At 36.1% G+C, this 18,086-nt stretch overlaps 1 protein-coding gene across 1 annotated transcript in view; it reads left to right on the top strand.

Annotated features, from left to right (window-relative positions):
- Ctps (CTP synthase) overlaps nt 1-18,086 on the top strand; it is a 95,890-nt gene that overhangs the window by 42,738 nt on the left and 35,066 nt on the right. The window contains exon 6 of the mRNA XM_089098691.1: nt 8,850-9,007. Within this exon, the coding sequence (XP_088954817.1) occupies nt 8,850-9,007 (158 nt within the window). The remainder of the gene's footprint in view (nt 1-8,849; nt 9,008-18,086) is intronic.

Consider the following 18,086-nt stretch of genomic DNA (forward strand, 5'->3'; position numbering starts at 1 on the left):
GTTGCAACTGTAGATACAGAAACAGAAAGACCTTTTCTAGTCCTACTAATTAGAAGTATATCATCAGCATACGCTATGTAAGAAAGATTAATCGCCTGAAAAATACAAGTGGTTGGGATAGAAGATAAAACAGAAGAAATGCAAAGTTTAAAGATAGAAGGGGAAAGGACAGCACCTTGTCTGACACCACGCCGAACCGGAATTTTAGAATCGGAAATAACCCCTTCAGCTTTTATTCGTAGAAAAGAATTGGCATACCAATAACGAAGGAGAGAAACCAGAGAAAGATTAATGCCGTGACTAAAAAGGAAAACAGAGCTTGTGAGTGGACGACGCTGTCAAAAGCCTTGGAAAGGTCCAAGGCGCAAAGATGGAGTTCATATCCCTTTTTAGTCGCATCCATAAGAAGATTAATTAGAACTCGATGGGCTTGCTGGCACCCCACCCCAGACGAAAAACCAAGCTGATTTTCGCCAAAATGTGCACTCGATATGGACGGAAGAAGAACATATTCAAAAACATTACTGAGATTGCATGACACAATTATTGGCCGATACGACGAGCAATCGCTAGGAGGTTTCCCTCTTTTAAGAATTGATGTTACAGACCCACATAGGAAGCTATCCGGTACCGCAGACGCACACAAGCACATTTGGAAAAGCAACTGCAGGTGTTGAAAAAGAAGTGGGCAATCAACTTTTAAATGGTTGGCAGAAATGCCATCACAATCGAGGGAATTTGATTTCAACCTTTTTACTGCCTGCTGAACCACAGAGAGCTCGACAGGCAAAATCTGAGTTTGGCTCACCGATACGGGAAGTGCGGCAATGAGAAGTTTCGAAAAAACCGAATGGACATGATAATTCACTGAACTAAAAACTTTACTGTAATAACTATGCCATGCACCGGCACTAATCGGGCTTGTAGCAAAAGAATCATCAAGTTTTTCAGAATTAATTACCTTTTGCCAATCAGATTTACTTAACGGGAAATTCGATATTTTTGAATTAGTCGAGCGCAGGTAATTTTTATATTCTAATTTTGTCTTTTGCTTTATTTGATGAATAACCCCTTCAGACGGACGACCACAAGAAACCCAAATCCGCAACCAAAACTTTGCTTTATTTTTAATCGATTTCAATTCAGGATCCCACGACCACTCCGGTTTACGCGTGTTTCGCCTGACTCGCTCCTGTGGTACAGCGGTCAATTCAGCTGTTTTAAGGCAAGATACTAATTTTAGATAATAATCATTTAGAGTATTTTTATCATTTGAAGACTTACAACTAAGCTGTAGAAGGTGGAAAGGAACTTGAATTGTAGCAAGTAGCATAGCTAGCGTAGAAATATACAGCGATAAATTTATCTTATTCCAATTTCGACGGAAAACCCATCTTCGTCCTGCTTGTAAAGCATTACGATTAGTACAAATCGGTATTTGAAAAACAAACGAAATCGGTAGGTGATCTAAATTGCAATGATCTTCATGAACAGTTACAGTAGAAACGGGTAGGCCCGGAGAACAAACAACATGATCAATATTACTTTGACTACCGGAATGATGAAGATAAGAATATATACAAGTTTTTTCAACCAGCTTAAACTGCGGCAGCGAATCAAATATCAAATCCGAGCGAATATTCGATGACAGCAGGTCAGCGTTAAAGTCTCCAGCGATCAAAAAACGATAACCTTGATTTGAGACGGATTCCAAAAGTTTCTGTAATACACTGCAAGTCTTAGCGAATCTGTTAAGAGACTGAACCGATTTTCTGTCACAAGGCAAGTAAACATTTACGATCACTAAATCATTAATCCGCACGGCCAAAATGTTAGGATCACTGTGAAAAAGCACAGGCGAGTAGCAAGCAACACTATTTCGGTTCAATATACAAGCAAGCCCACCCGACGGCCGTCCGAAAGTAGTTCGTGCCGCCGATACGAAAACGACGTGATTAGCACTTCTTTTTAGCAGGTTTGTATTAGCCGACGATAATAAGTGTTCTTGCAAACAGACAATGTCATAGTTACATGCAAGTTCGTCAATAACATGCTCTTTTCTTCTGGTACCATTTATGTTGTACGAGACAGCTGAAAGGGACTGCATCATTTTCGGGCACTACTCGAAACGCGAGACTTGAGCACTGGACATTTCAAACTAAAGGATGTATGATCACCGTTGCAGTTTGCACATTTAGGGCTATTTTGGCAAGGCGTTTCCTGAGTTTAGACTCTTGGAAGCGGTATTTGAACTCAATTAGGGAACGTTTAATTTCTGTCCGAATCATCTTTAGAAGGAAAGAATCTTGTATTTTAAATATATCGCATTTTGCTCCCGGTACAATAACCCTGGGTATTTGAAACTGGGTTAAATGATGGCGTATCTTCATAAGCCAGTCACATTATCCTTATCACTGGGGGGGGGAGGGATAACCCTGTCTTTTGGTTAACTGGTGACGTATTTTCGCATGGCAATCGCATTAAATTTATAAATTAACTTTTCAAAACTTGATTTTCTCTTTGGAAGAAAATACTAAACCAGTAAAAGAATATTTTCTCTTGTAAATCTCCTAAATTTGTAAATAACCTAAATTATTTATTAGCTTAATAACCTATTTATTAACTTATTTAACTTCTTATTACTTTTTACTTAGCTTATTATTATTATTTATTATATATATATATATATATATATATATATATATATATATATATATATATATATATATATAGTATTTATCATTATTATGTATAATTAATAATACTTTATTATTTACTTAACTTAACTTATTATTACTTTTGCTTATTTATTTTCGCACTTCAACATACCAACACTGACGAAAATGTAATAGTGACATAAGAAGTTCATAATTTCTAGACACATCGAAGAAAAATCTTAGACTAACCTTTTCGATCTTGACTTATTAGGAGTTTCAGAAACTCATATCCCAGGGGTAGGAAGCATGACATTAGGTAATATAGAATTTGTTTATTCAGGCAGAAAGGATGGGATATATATACACGAAGTGTGGCTCATGATGAATAAGGAAGCTGCTAAGTCCTGTTTAGGCTGGGAAGATATTAATAATATAATATTAATTGCTCATTTTATGACTAAAAAGTTCAGGGTATCAGTTATAGTAGTATATGCCCCTGCAGAACCGACTGACGAAGATACTAGAGACTCAGATAAATTTTATTTACAGTTACAGGAGCAAATAGACAGGGGCCCAGGTAGAAATATGATGTTTTTACTAGGAGATTTTAAAGCCCAGGTCGGTAGAAATACGGATAGATGGTATCCTAGCCTAGGTAAATTTGGTGTAGGAAAAGAAAACAGTAATGGATACAGACTTTTGCAATTTTATAGGTATAACAATCTAGTTATAACCAATACAGTGTTTGATCATAAAATGGCTCATACGTTAACATGGTATTCACGTGATGGTAAGACAGCAAACCTTATTGATTATGCTATAGTAAACCGAAGACTAGCAGGATCAATACAAGATACCAGGGTATATAGGACTGCTGTTATTGATGTTGAAAGTAAAGATCACCATCTAGTAGTTAATTTATATCTGAAATTTTGGAAGGGTAACTACCTCCCGGGAAGTTAGGATGTTGGTCGACTCCAGGATGAGAATTTGAGAGAAACTATCCAGGAACAGTTGAATAATAAACTTAAGGGTTTAAAATTTGACAATGTAGAAGATGGTTATAATAATTTTAGAAAAATGATTTGTGAAGTTGCTGAAGGTGTCTTAGGGAAGAAAGCTAGGACTGCAGCTAAGAATATAAGCTTTATGTCTAATAGAAAGGAGAAAGGAATTGTACAAGAATTATCTGAGTGATAGATCATATGAAAACAAAAGGAATGTAAAGAAAGTGGAGAAAGCATTAGAATATGAACTAAGGAGGTTTGAAGAGGAGGCCACGGATAAAATTGCCGAGGATGTGGATGATGCAGCTAGATCGCATAATAGTAAAATACTGTACTGGCATGTTAATAATCTGATAGTGAGTAGTCAATCTGGACTTGGCTTATTTTAAGATAGGAATGAGGCTACAGTTATTGAGAACCTAAGAATTAAAGACAGATGGGCAGACAATCTTGAGAATTTGCTAAAACTGGACGCATTTGCTTGAAAAGATATAGAGGAACATGAAAAAGTTTGTGATACCTTGGATGTGAAGGAAGATTTATTTTGTGAGGAAGAATTAGCGAGAGTACTAAAAGGATAAAAAAAAAATATGGCTCGAGGTGCTGATAGGGTGGTAAATAAGTTTCTTAAATATGGTGGCTCTGAGGTTAGAAATAAGTCTGAAGATTATGAAGAGGATTTTTGAAAAAGGGGAAGTACCTAGCGATTTTAGGAAAACCCACTTCATAAGAAAGGTAATAAAAGTGAGTGTGGTAATTATCGAGGCAATAGTCTGGTCTCAGTAGGTAGCAAATTACTTAGTAATATGATACTTTTTAGACTGAGAGATGCCGTAGACAAAGTTATAAGAGAGGATCAGTGCGGTTTTAGAAAGGGTAGAGGATGTGTCGACCAAATTTTCACTCTTGGGTTAATAATTGAGAAGTGCCTAAGTTTTCAAACACCTTTGGTCCTCAGTTTTATAGATTATGAGGAAGCGTTCGATTCTATTGATAGAAGAGCTTTAGTAAAGTTTTTATCCTTGTATGGTATACCAGACAAATACATTAAATTGATTAGTGCTATATACGAGAATAATCCTGCTGCAGTTAAGGTAGGAAATGAGGTTAGCAGCTGGTTATATATTAAATCCGGTGTTACGCAGGGTTGTGTTCTATCTCCCAATATATGGGTCATTTTGATGAATTTTGTTTTAAGGAGCATAGGAAAGGCAATGGGAAACCACGGAATCATATGGGGAGGAAAAAGTCCCCTGGACTTAGATTATGCTGATGATTTAAGCATCCTAGATGAAATTGTGAGCAAAGTGAATGAACTTTTAGAGGTTTCTTGAGTTCAGGGTGCTAGAATCGGTTTGAAAATTAATGTTAAGAAGACGTAGTCACTAAGGCTAGGAATAAATGAAGATGAAAAGGTGACGCTGGGTAATGAAAAGATTGATCAGGTGGGCAGCTTCACTTACCTTAATAGTATTATTAGTAAAGATGGTGGGAGCAGTGAAAATGTCAAAAGTAGAATAGCCAAGACTCAGGGTGTTTTTTTCACAGTTAAAAAAAGTTTGAAAAAATAGGAAGATAAATCTGCAAACCATGATTAGAATATTAGAAGCTACAATGATGACAGTGGTCAAATATGGCTCTGAGGCATTGGCGCTTCAAAAGCGGATGAAGATTTGCTAGATGTTTTCCAGAGAAATTGCCTAAGGATTGTTTTGGGAACCCGGCTGACTGCCCTTATTTCAAGCGATACGAAAAATTTGGCGATACGAAAAATTAGGCTCAATACCGCTCTGTAGGGCTATAATGAAAGAAAGGCTGAGGTGGCTAGGGCACGTTATGCGGATGAAGGATGACAGATCGCCAAAGATTGTTCTTTTCGGCCTACCGTCTAGGGCCAAACAGAAAGCAGGTCGTCCTGGTCTGGGGTGGGAGGACGTCATAAAGAAAGATTTAAAGGAAATGGGAACTTCGTGTGAGGGTGTGAAAAAGAGGCTTTGAATAAATTGGGATGGAGGAGGAGCGTGCGTAGATGTGTTGGCGTCAGACGGCTTGGTGCTGTGGTGATTTGTTATTAGTAGTAGTAGTAACCCTTGATAGATAGATAGATATATTTCAAACAAGCAACAAATATCATTCAATAAATAAAATCACTAATCCCAACAAAGGCTTCGTAGCCTATAAATGGGGGGATCATGAAACAAATGATTGTTTAATTTAAAATGACTATTTCACGCAATGATTATTTCATTCATTATTATATCATGTAAAATGATTTGTTCATGTAATATGAAACAAAAAAAAAAATAAATGAAAAATCAAATAGGCGAGAAAAACGAGGGTAGTGTCAGCCAGTAGAACAATATGATGCAGAAACAAGCAGATATTTTGACAAGGACCTCCGTCAAGCCGTCTTCAGTGCTAAGAAAAAATGAAAAACGAAAAAAAAATCTAACCTTTTGAAGTAAACTTGACAAGAGACAAATACACACTCATGTGTTTTGTTCATACACTTGTTCAAACATACTTTAGTTCATGTAATAAAATGATTATATTTTTGTTTCTTGTAAAAAATTAAATAAAATTTAAAACGAACAGAAATCATTCCGTATATGAATGGGGTTGTTCCCCCATAAACGCCTCGCTCTTTACGCTAAAGTTTTTTTATTGTTTTTTAAAAAAAAGTTGAAAGACAGAGTCAAACTTTAGCGTAAAAAGCAAGGCGTTGAGGAGGGGACAGCCTCTTTCATATACGGAATATTTTCTGTTCGTTTTAAGTTTTAACGTCGTTCCTTACTTTCAGTTAAAAAAAACTTGTTTTTTTTATTTAATTTTTGAACGTTTTTGATTTAAAGCAGGGTTGATCTTGGCTCACCGTGCATGAATAATTTAAATAAAATTTGCATATTAATTTTATTTTTATTTGGTTAAATGGCTTTCTCGAAATTCGTTTAATTTTATTTACGAACGTTTTTATTAGTAATAAATATACATAATTTACGAATTAACTTACGTAACGAACTTCTATATTCATATATTTTTAGTACGTATATTAGGGGGTTCGCCCCCTATTCAATACCTTGCTCTTTAAGCTAAAGTTCAAATTTTGTTTCCATTCTTTAAAATGACCCCTTAATCACAAAGGCCGTTAATTAGAATAAATAGCTCTTATGAAAGTACTAAAAATCTTAGGCTTAAAGAGCGAGGTATTGACAAGGGGGTGAACCCAATCATATACGTAATATTTTCTGTTCGTATTAAGTTTTGATGTTGCTGCTTACTTTCAGTTGAAAACCTTGTTTTTTTTATTTAGTTTCTGATCTTTTTTTTTTAATAATGCTGGGAAATCCGGCGTCCTCTTCACAGCAATGTCCCTCCCCCCTGAAAACTTCCTTCATGGAAAGATCCTCCCACATAACCCCCAACCCAACCATCCCCTACTACCAGAAAAAATCCCCCCTGAAAACGTCTGTATACTTCCCAATAACCAATACTATATGTTAACATTGGGTAAAGTTCACAACTTTCAGCCCTCCCCCCGAGGTCTTTGGGGAATTAAGTCATCCTATAAGACATATTTATCATATTTTCGACCATGCTGAACGAAATGGTTATCTCAAAATTTTTATCGGGTGACTTTGGGATAAAAATGAGCGTGGGAGGGGTCCTAGTTGCCCTCTATTTTTTTGGTCACTTAAAAAGGGTGCTAGAACTTTTAATTTCCATTCCAATGAGACCTCCCACGATATTCTAGGACCACTGGGTCGATACGATCACCCCTAAAAAAAAAAAAAAAATAAACACGCATCCGTGATCTTTCTTCTGACAAAAAATGCAGAATTCCACATTTTTTGTAGATATTAGCTTGAAACCTCTACAGTAGGGTTCTCTGATACGCTGAATATGATGGTGTGATTTTCATTAAGGTTCTGTAATCTTTAGGGGTTCTTTCCCCCTCTTTTCGAAAATAAGCCAAATTTTCTCAGGTGCGTAACTTTTGATGGGTAAGACTAAACTTGATGAAACTTATATATATGAAATCAGCATTAAAATCTGATTCTTTGGATGTATCTATTGGTATCAAAATCCCGTTTTCTAGAGTTTCGGTTACCATTGAGCCGGGTCGCTCCTTACTTACAGTTCGTTACCACGAACTGTTTGATAAATCTAACCATGTAAAATCATACAACTTCTGATTATCATTCTGATTACCAATTGTGTTACTTCGACAGTTTTACATATTCTGCTACTTTTGACACCATTCCTGTTTAAAAGATGTTTGATGATTTCCTGATTTTGAAAGAAGCGTAGACAGGTGGATAAATATTGAAACTAAAACCCTTGTTGGGGACATGGTTAGCACAAAAAGACCTTGCAAGAAAAATAAATCCCGAAATATACCCTTGAACATTAATTAAGCGAATTTCCTTAATTATAAGTGATTAAGAAAATGTTACTTATTTGCAAAGCCGACACTGGCAAGCAAAACCAAATTTGCTTGCTCTAAAAAAGTTATATTTCTAAACATTATTTCTATCCATTACTCGCTCTCCAACTACCATAAAAATAACCACCCTACCATTAGTATGCCTCTGAAATGTGGGTGCTTCAAAAGGCTGAGGAAAACTTACTAAAAATATTACAAAGGAATACCCTAGGCGACATTTTAGGTACTTTTTTACTGACCATATATCAATTAATAATGAGTGCGAAACATTTGGTTCGATTCCACCTTCTAAGGCTATGATGAAAGGAAGATTAAGATGACTAGGCCATGTTTTTCCTGATGGAAAATGACATATTCCCAAAGCTTGTGTATTAGACTATCCTCCTGGGGCGAAACGATAATTAAGCCGTCTTCTAATGAAACAGGCCATAAGAAAAGATTTAAAGGAAATCAGAAGTACATGAGAGAAGATACAGAGTGAAACTTTGAATAGACAGGAGTTGAGGAAGAGTTTTCGCAGCTCTGTTAGTATCAGGGGTATTGGTGCTGTAGTGAGTTGTTAGTAGTAGTAGTTTTGTTATGTTATGATTGCTATTGATATTCTTCCAGGACTCCTTTGCACTAATCTTGGGAGAATAACCTCCCCTATTTTCCCATGTTGTGTGCAGGTTTATTCTTTATATTTTATGTAGTCACTGGTTAAAATATGGTATAATCTATTATTATGTTACTTGTTTTTAGGTAATTGGTATTGCAGACTGTCCATCCATATACCATGTGCCACTGCAGCTTGTTGAAGAAGGAGTTGCCTCCATTATAAAAGAGAAATTGAAACTTGAATTGCCCATTTCTCCCTCATCCAAGAGGTTTATGATCAAATGGCGAAAGCTTGCGGACTGGTAATTTTGAATTAAGAGATTTTAGTAGTTAAAATATTTGTATGTTTTTTTTTGTTGTTGTTGTTATTATTACCCTTTTAGTTTGCTGGTTTATCAAGAAGAAGTAGGGACGAAATGTTACGGACTCGTGTGACTAGTCACTTTATAAATATGGAGGCCTAAACAAAACCGACGAAAATTTCTAAGGATGGCTCCAAGGCTTATAATTTGGATATGGGGGGGAGGGTGGTGGTGTAGCAGAAAATTTGCCAATATTAGCTTCCTGGGATAAAGTCAAAATAAATTTCGGCTCCAAGTTTTGTCTTATGCTGTCACCCATTACATTTTACTTGCAATTAATTTCAAATTGAAACAAACTGCTGGCCTTTTCTTGTTCATTAAATAAATAAAAAGTTTTTTTTTCAACAAAAGTAAAGAGCGAAGCTAGGTTCGAGTTGAGCAAAAAATCTAACAGAAATTACGATAAATAATTAAAGTTCAAATAGGGATCAAAACCTTTTAATAGACAGTGGTTTTCACAAACAGTGATAAAATTTCATAAATAAAATATTATTTATTTATTATTTTTTTTCTTTTTTTTCCCAGAGGCACTTCATATGGAAGGGGTTGTCGTAGAAACTTCAAATGGGGAATGATTTCAAATCATTCGATGGGAAATCGAGTGTTATAGTGTCCTTTTTATAGTCGAAAATAATTGGAGGGCAACTAGCGCCCCCCCCCCCCACGCCCATCAGTCCTCCAAACACATCCACTCAAAATTTTCAGATAGCCATTTTGTTAAGCGTAGTTGATTTTCACATATAAAATATATTTTTGAGGAGGATACTCCCCCACAACCCTCAGGGCAAGGGTTTTAAGTTATGCCCTGGGGGCATATAAGGTTTTTTATAGAAGGCGTTGTTGTAGAAACTTTAAAACAGGCTCATTCAATTGGAAATTCAAAGAGCTAGTACCCTTTTTAATAGTCGAAAGTGATTGGAGTGTAACTAGCCCCCCTCCCCCCCCCACACCCATCATTTCCCCAAACACATCCAATAAAAATTTTGAGATAGCCATTTTGTTCAGTATAGTGGATTTCCAGATAGAAAAGATATTTTTGAGGAGGATACCCCCACAACCCTCAGGGCAAGGGTTTTAAGTTATGCCCTGGGGGCATACAAGGTTATTATAGAAGGCGTTGTCGTAGAAACTTCAAAACAGGCTCATTCATTTGTAAATTAAAGAGCTCGGGCCCTATTTAATAGCCGACACTAATCGGAGTTTAAATAGCCCCCCTCCCCCCCCCCACGCCCATCATTTTTACACACATATCCAGTCATAATTTTGAGATAGCCATTTTGTTCACCATAGTTGATTTGTAGATAGAAAATATGATTTTGAGGAGGACACAACCCTCAGGGAAAGAGTTTTAAGTTATGCCCTGGGGGCATATAAGGTTTTTATAGAAGGCGTTGTCGTAGAAACTTCAAAACAGGCTCATTCGATTGGAAATTAAAGGGCTATTGCCCTTTTTAATAGTCCAAAATGATTGGAGGGCAACTAGCCCCCCCACGCCCATCATTCCCCAAACGCATCCAATCAAAATTTTGAGATAGTCATTTTGTTCAGCGTAGTTGATTCCCAGATAGAAAATATATTTTGAGGAGAAGACTCCCTCACAACCCTCAAGGGAATGGTTTTAAGTTACGCCATGGGGCCATAAATGGTTCTTATAGACTGCTTTGTCATAGAAACTTCAACACAGACTCATTGAACCCGAAATAGAATGGCGAGTGCACTTTTTAGTTGTTAAAATTGCTTTGTGTACAACTCAAGCCCTCACCCCCCCCCACGCCCCTCACTTTCCAAGATCCCTCCAATCAAAATTTTTAGATAGCCGTTTTTTTCAGCATAGTAGATTTCTAGATAGAAAACATATTTTTGAGGAGGACACATAACTCTAGGGTAAAGTGTTTTAAGGTATGCCCAGAGGCATATATTGTTTTTATAGAAGGCGTTGTCGTAGAACCATCATTACAGACTAACTAATTTGGAATCTAAAGAGGTATTACCCTTTAAAAAAGTTAAAAGTTTTAGGCCGGAATCTAGCACCCCCCCCCCACGCCCATAATTTCCCCACACTCATCAAATCAAGATTATGAGTTAGCCATTTTGCTCAAAGTTTGTGATTTTAAGGGAGGAAATATTTTTTTGAGGATTAAACTCCCCCAGTACCTTAAGTGTGAGGGTTTTAAGATTTGTCCGTGGGCCATTCATGGTTTTATCGCGGGCGTTGTTGTAGCACCTTTAAAAACGGTACTGTCGACAGGATATTAAAAAGGCGAATGCGATATTTAGACAATAAAGATTGGAGTGTAGTTAGCCCCCCCCCTCCCTACGGCCCACAATACCCTAAACACATCCCCTTCAAATTTTGAGATAGCCGTTTTTGTTCAGCGTAGTGGATTTCCGGGTTGAAAAGATATTATTTAGGAGGACACTCCCCCAAAACCCTCAGGGCAAAGGTTTTAAGTTATGCCCTTGGGGCATTTCGGGTTTTTATAAAAGGCGTTGTCGTAAAAACTTCAAAACAGGCTTATTCCATTGGAAATTGAAGTGGTAGTGACCTTTTTTATTGTTAAAAGTTATTGGTGGGTTGCTAGCCTCCCCCCTCTATGCCCCTTGTTTTCCCCCACACAACCACGCACACGTTGATAATGGCCCGGTTGTTCAGGGCATCTTCTTTCCAGGTAGTAAATATGTTTTTTACAAGGACTCTTCTCCGAAACGTCCAAGATAAGGGTTTTAAGAGATACCCTGGAGGAATATAAGGTTTTTTAGTACGTGGTGTTGCAAAACCTTCAAAATAGGTTCCATATATGGAATATTCAAAGGAATAGTTCCTTAGTTAACTGTCCAAAGTAATTGTAGGGCAAATGGCCCGCCCCCCTACGCCCATAATTTCGCCAAACGCATCCAATCAAAATTTTGAGATAGCCATTTTGTTCAGTGTAGCTGATTTCCAGATAGAAAATATGTTTTTGAGGAGGACACTCCCCCACAACCCTCGGCAAGAGTTTTAAGTTATGCCCTGGGGGCATATAAGGTTTTTATAGAAGGCGGTGTCGTAGAAACTTCAAAACAGGCACTTTCAAATGGAAATTCAAAGGGCTAGTGCCCTTTTTAATAGTCGAAAGTTATTTAAGGGCAACTAGCCCCCCCACCCCCGCCCATCATTCCCCCAAACACATCCAATCAAAATTTGAGATAGTCATTTAGTTCAGCGGAGTTGATTTACAGATAGAAAATATGTTTTCGAGGAGGACACTCCCTCACAACCCTCAGAGCAAGGGTTATAAGTTCTGCCCTGGGGTATGTGAGGTATTTGTAGAAGGGGTTGTAGTAGAAACTTCAAAAAAGGCTCATTTAATTAGAAATTCCGAGGGCTAGTGCCCTTTTTAATTGTCGAAAGTGATTTGAGGGCAACTAACCCCCCTTTCAAGCCCAACTTTTCCCCAAACACATCCAATCAAAATTTTAAGACAGCCATTTTATTAAACGTAGTTTTAAGTTCTGGAAGTTACGTCTTTTAGGATTACAACTCCCCCTAAGTCCTTAAGGAAAGAGTTGTAATCTAAGGGCTCTCCGAATCCTTCATACTACTTCTTATGGAAGGATGATCGCATAAAGTTTAGAGGGGGCTCATTTGATTGAACATTGAAAGTTCTTGTTCACTTTTTAAGATTAAATAAAGATTGAAGGGCAACTAGCCCCACTCCCTCCTAAACGCCCTCAATGCATCAGAAAAAAATTTTGAGATAGACATTTTGTTAAAATAGTTCAAAGTTCTGATAACAAAAACTCCGGTGTCGACACAGCCCACCAGGACCCAGGGGTAGGCGTTGTAAGTTATGCCCTTGGGCATAACTTATTAAGGGGGGTTTATAACTTATGGAAAGGGGTTTTGTATGGGAAGAACACATAGGAAATCTATTATAATTATCCAACTATAAGGTTAAAATACATACTCTGCTATAGATGCAAAATTGCTTTGGCATACAAATTCCTATTAAGGTCAATTCCAAACAGCCGTGATCCCTTTGTGTCAGCAAGTGAAATGGTCTAAACCCCCTTATTGGAGCTATTTTTTCAATCCATTCATTGTTATCAATTGCTGTCCACAAGTTGTGCAAGCTGTCTATTGTTCATATATAAGGTTTTTATCAAAGAGGTAATCGTATAGACTTTGATAAGAGCCTCATTCGATTTGAATTGAAAGCTCTAGATCCGTTTTTTAAAGTCAAAAATAATTGGACAGTACGCACCCCCCGCCCATGCTATAAAAATTTTAAACGTTTTGCAACCAAAAACAAACAAAAATTAATTAAAAAAAAAATTTCCTAAAAATAAGTTTTTAAAAGAAAGGTAAAGGCCATTTTAAATTTATCATCAGCATATAAAAATACCTGTTAAAAATTAAACAAAAAACGACCATAAATTACTATTGAAGGATATAAGATACCCAAAAAGACCATAAACCACACGAGCAACCATAGCAAAAAACATACAACGAGTGATATTAAATACGAATAAATATACCCTTTATCTATTAATTCTTATTTTGCACATCGCGATCTAGCTTAAAACGAAAACAAATATTTTGCCACTAATGTATAAATGGGGTATAAAAAGTGCAGGAATCGTATGAAAAATCGATGTACACAAAATATGCAGTATATATTTATGTAAATGAATAAATAAATCTTAAAACGAGTGAAACTTAAATTGAATATGCAAATCATTGGCGCTTTACTGAAAACAATTCTTTGAAATATTTTCAATTTTTTAACTTTAAGAAATCAAAAATTAATTAAGATTTTAGGGAATAAATATCAGCACATGTATTTTAAATTGACAGTGCACATTTTTTTTCAGTAAACTCATTTGAATTTTTTTTTAGTAAATTACAAATTAATTCTGGCTTTTAGAAAGCATAGGGGTTTTGAACCCTACTCACATTAATTTATGCTCGTTTTGAGTTTGACTCTAATATTTATTTTAATTTTTGTTCGTTTTGGGTTTCATTTATTTAATGATACTGATTTGGGGTAGTTGTATGCTTGGTAGATTATATGATAGTCCGGGCGCCAGGTGTTGAAAATGTGAACCATACCACGACGGAATGGGACTGTTACGAGAATTAGCCTACCCTCCACCCCTAAAATTGACCATGCGGATTCAAAAATACCAATGGCACTTGCTTGCGAGTGGTGGAACACTCCGAAACTTGACATTTTATTATATTTTGTTGTTTCATGCAAGAAAATGCATGTTCCACAAAGTTTGAGGTGCAGTTTTCCGCTCAGATAGAAATGCCTAGAAGCCAAAGAATGTTTTCATAGCAAACTAACACGATTAGTTAAAAAAAAATGGCACGGTTTAAAAAAAAATGGCAAAACATTATGAATCTTGAACAGTCTTGGAAAGTATAAACATAATCAAATTCAATATTAGATATATAATAATATTAATTGTTGAAACATCAATCAGATCAAGTTTTATTTTCACTGTAATTTTTATTTTCATTTTCAATGCTCTAAGAACTGGAAAATAATAAATTTGTAATATACGAGTAATTCGTTTTCAGTTTAGCACCAATGACACAGTAGGCTTTAGGTTTTTACAGTTAAAGAAGGGGGCAGTATCCAAATTTTGCTTGTAGTGAAACTATATTTGCCTTGACCAATCTTGAAAAGAACTAATAAATTAAACTGAATATTTGATGCATAATGATATTAATTGCTAAAAGCTCATCAGTTCATAATTTTACTGTAATTTTAATATTTATTTTCAATATTAAGTACAAAAGAAAACATTTGTAACAAAATTAATTTTCAGTAAAGCGCCAATGACGCAGTAGGTTTTAGGCTTCTGCAGTGAGACGATGCCCAAACTCTTGGTTTTAGTTATTTTTATTCGATTCAAACTTGATTTGTATGTTAAATTTAAGTTTCACTCGGTTTAACATTTATTTTTTCATTTACATTAATATATATTGTATACTTTTTTCGCATTGATTGTTTATTTAATATCTGTTCGTTTTAAGTTTCATTTATACTTTAATAGCAAAATATTTGTTTTCGTTTTAAGCTAGATTTTCATTTTCAATCTCAGCATTACTTGCTTTAAGATCTATTTATTCATTTATATTATTACTTATTGTATGTTTTGCTATGATCGTTTAAATAATTTCTGTTCGTTTTGGGCTTTATTTATTCCTTAATAGTAATTTCTAGTCGTTTTGAGTTTGAATTTTAACAGGTATTTGTATCTCCTGAGGTTAAGTTTAAAATGGCCTTTACTTTTCTTTGAAAAACTCATTTTTCGGAAAGTTTTTTTTTAATTAATTATGAACAATGAACTAAATGTTAAAAGAAACAGATATTACAGATACAGATATATATATTTTTATTTATGAAATATACATAATGCTACAAAATACACCTGTCCACATGCCTGGTGGCATAATTCAGCGCATTAAAAATTACAACAAATTATTAAACACCGTTAGCAAATTAAATGAAAAAACAACAAGCCTCTTGGGCAACTGCCCAAATACAAACAAGGAAAATAAAACCAAAGTCAACCCTCAGAGATGAACTTCCCGACCATTCTGCGAAACTGCTGGTAATCAGCGCATTCTCTAATATCCAGGGGAATAGAATCCCGCACCTTTGGACCAATATGCCTCAAACTAAATCATGCTCTAGTCGGTGGCCTAAACTCCTGCGAGAAATTAAATCAGAGTGATGTTAGATATAAAGCTGTGAGTTAAGAAGGAAAGTTTCATGGAAATCTCATGCTAACTGGCTAAAAACGTAATTGTGACATATCTGGGATATTGCAATGAAATGAAGTTGATGTGAAGAAAAAATTCCAGCTGATCCAAAAAGATGAGTAACGGAAGACCTATACAGAAATTATTTTAAAAAAACTACGTTTTCCAAAGAGTCTGAGACAAAAGTTCGAACCTTAAACCGTACAGGGATTATGAGATAGAGTTGGGGGACTGCCACCCCCGAAACTCCCCACTTTCGCAGCCTTTAAATAAAAAAAAAAGTTTTTTAAACTGAAAGTAAGGAGCGACATTAAAACTTAAAACGAACAGAAATTATTTCGTATATGAAAGGGGCTGTGCCCTCCTCAATGCCTCGCTCTTTACGCTAAAGTTTGACTTTCTCACAACTCTTTTTTTTTTTAACAATAAAAAATTTAGCGTACAGAGCGAGGCGTTGAGGAGGGTATAGCCCCTTTCATATATAGAATAATTTTTCTTCATTTTAATTTTTAATGGCGCTCCTTATTTTCAGTTTAAAAAACTTTTTTTATTATTTAAAGGCCGCATGACTGGGTGATTAGGGGGGTGGCCGCCCCCTAACTGTATCATCGAAACACAGTATGTTTTAATGTTCAAACTTTTGACTCAGCCTCTTTAACTCTTTAGAAAATGTAGTTTTTTTCAAATAATTTCTGCACATGTTTGTACAGTTTATTACTTATTATTGCTCGACTAACTGTTAGCTGATCGTTTCAGGAGTTAAAATTGGGGGGCTACCGCCCCCCCCCCCAAAACCCCCGCTCTTGAAGATTCTTGTGTTAAGGCTTTTAATTCCTGAATACTCAAATCAAATGCACAGTAAGATTTTGTTTTTTCAACTTGTCTTCGAGCATGCGGGTATACAGCATGTTATCAAAGCAGTTGAGACTTACCTGTAACCTGAAGGCCGACTGTGATATTCTTCTGGAGACGCCTGTTGAGCCGAAGGGTTTAATAGATTGGATTTAAAAAAGAAACTGAGTTTCTTTTTTAAACTTTAAATTCAATATATAAAATATTTCCTCTGACGGGGAATCGAACCCGGGTCGTCCGCCTGACAGTCAGGAGTAGCGACAACTGTACCAAAGAGACACGTTAAATTATTTTTATTCTGTGGGATGTATTTTTGACGTAAGCAAATACCCACAAAACTTGATATTTGGTTTTTGGAAAACAGGGAAGGAGTGATCGGATTGAGCTGAAATTTCGAGGATAAGCTCCCAGGCCCCAGGAAAGCTTATCCTCTAAATTTCAGCCCGATCAGACAACGTTAAAGGGGGGTTGTGGTGGGAAAAATTAACATAGACTCTGATAGGAAAACGAGGTTTTTCGTAAATTTAATTTCGGAGGAAAATTTTTTTGGTCTGAAAATATCAAAAAATCCTAACAGGTCAAATTTTAGTATCAATGAGTCCTCATTCACCTGGATCCGTTGCCAAGTGTGGCTTGTAGGCGTGTCTGATAAAATAAAAAAGAGAAATGAACTTTAAGTGGCTATGTCTGTTTTTTTGAAAACAGGGAAGGAGTGATCGGATTGAGCTGAAATTTCGAGGATAAGCTCCCGGGCCCTAGGAAAGCTTAACCTCTAAATTTCAATCGTTAAAAACGTTAAAAGGGGGCTTTGGTGGGAGGGTCGAAACTTCCGGCCCAGTTTACCCCATGAAGATAAAGTCGGAAGAGGATGAAATTTTGCACGTTTCTTAGTTTGAGCTTGGGCTACAAAATGCGATCACCGCCGTTTCTCTGCGACCTCTAGGACCTGAAATTGATTAACATTGTTGTGGGTCGCCTCTTTAAAGAGGCGCAAGTGTGCCTCCTTGAAAGTATCCTTATCACTTTATTTTGTAAAATTTGAAGGTGTTTATAAACTGAAGGAAAAGTTGAAGCCCACACAGAAACACAATATAGAAAAAAAAGGGTGGACCAGAAAAAGCAAATTGATTTAAGTACATTAACCGTAAAAACATGGCGGGGACGGCATATAATCCCAACATTCCTAGAAACTTTTAACGATAGAGTCTTAACATATTCATGGAACGACAAATTTTCATCTATAATTATCCCAAGATATATAAACTGCTGTACCCGTTTCAGTTCCACATTATTTAAATAAAGAGAAAAAATATCAGGATTGACTGAACCAACTCGTGAAAAAAGTATATACTGGCATTTCCTTTCATTTAATAGAAGAAGGTTTCGACAATACCATTCTGAAGTACTTGA

This window comes from Artemia sp. Qi Xiang Cuo, chromosome 2 (genome assembly GCF_049724085.1).
Source record: "Artemia sp. Qi Xiang Cuo chromosome 2, ASM4972408v1, whole genome shotgun sequence".
In the NCBI taxonomy this organism is placed as follows: Eukaryota; Metazoa; Arthropoda; class Branchiopoda; order Anostraca; family Artemiidae; genus Artemia; species Artemia sp. Qi Xiang Cuo.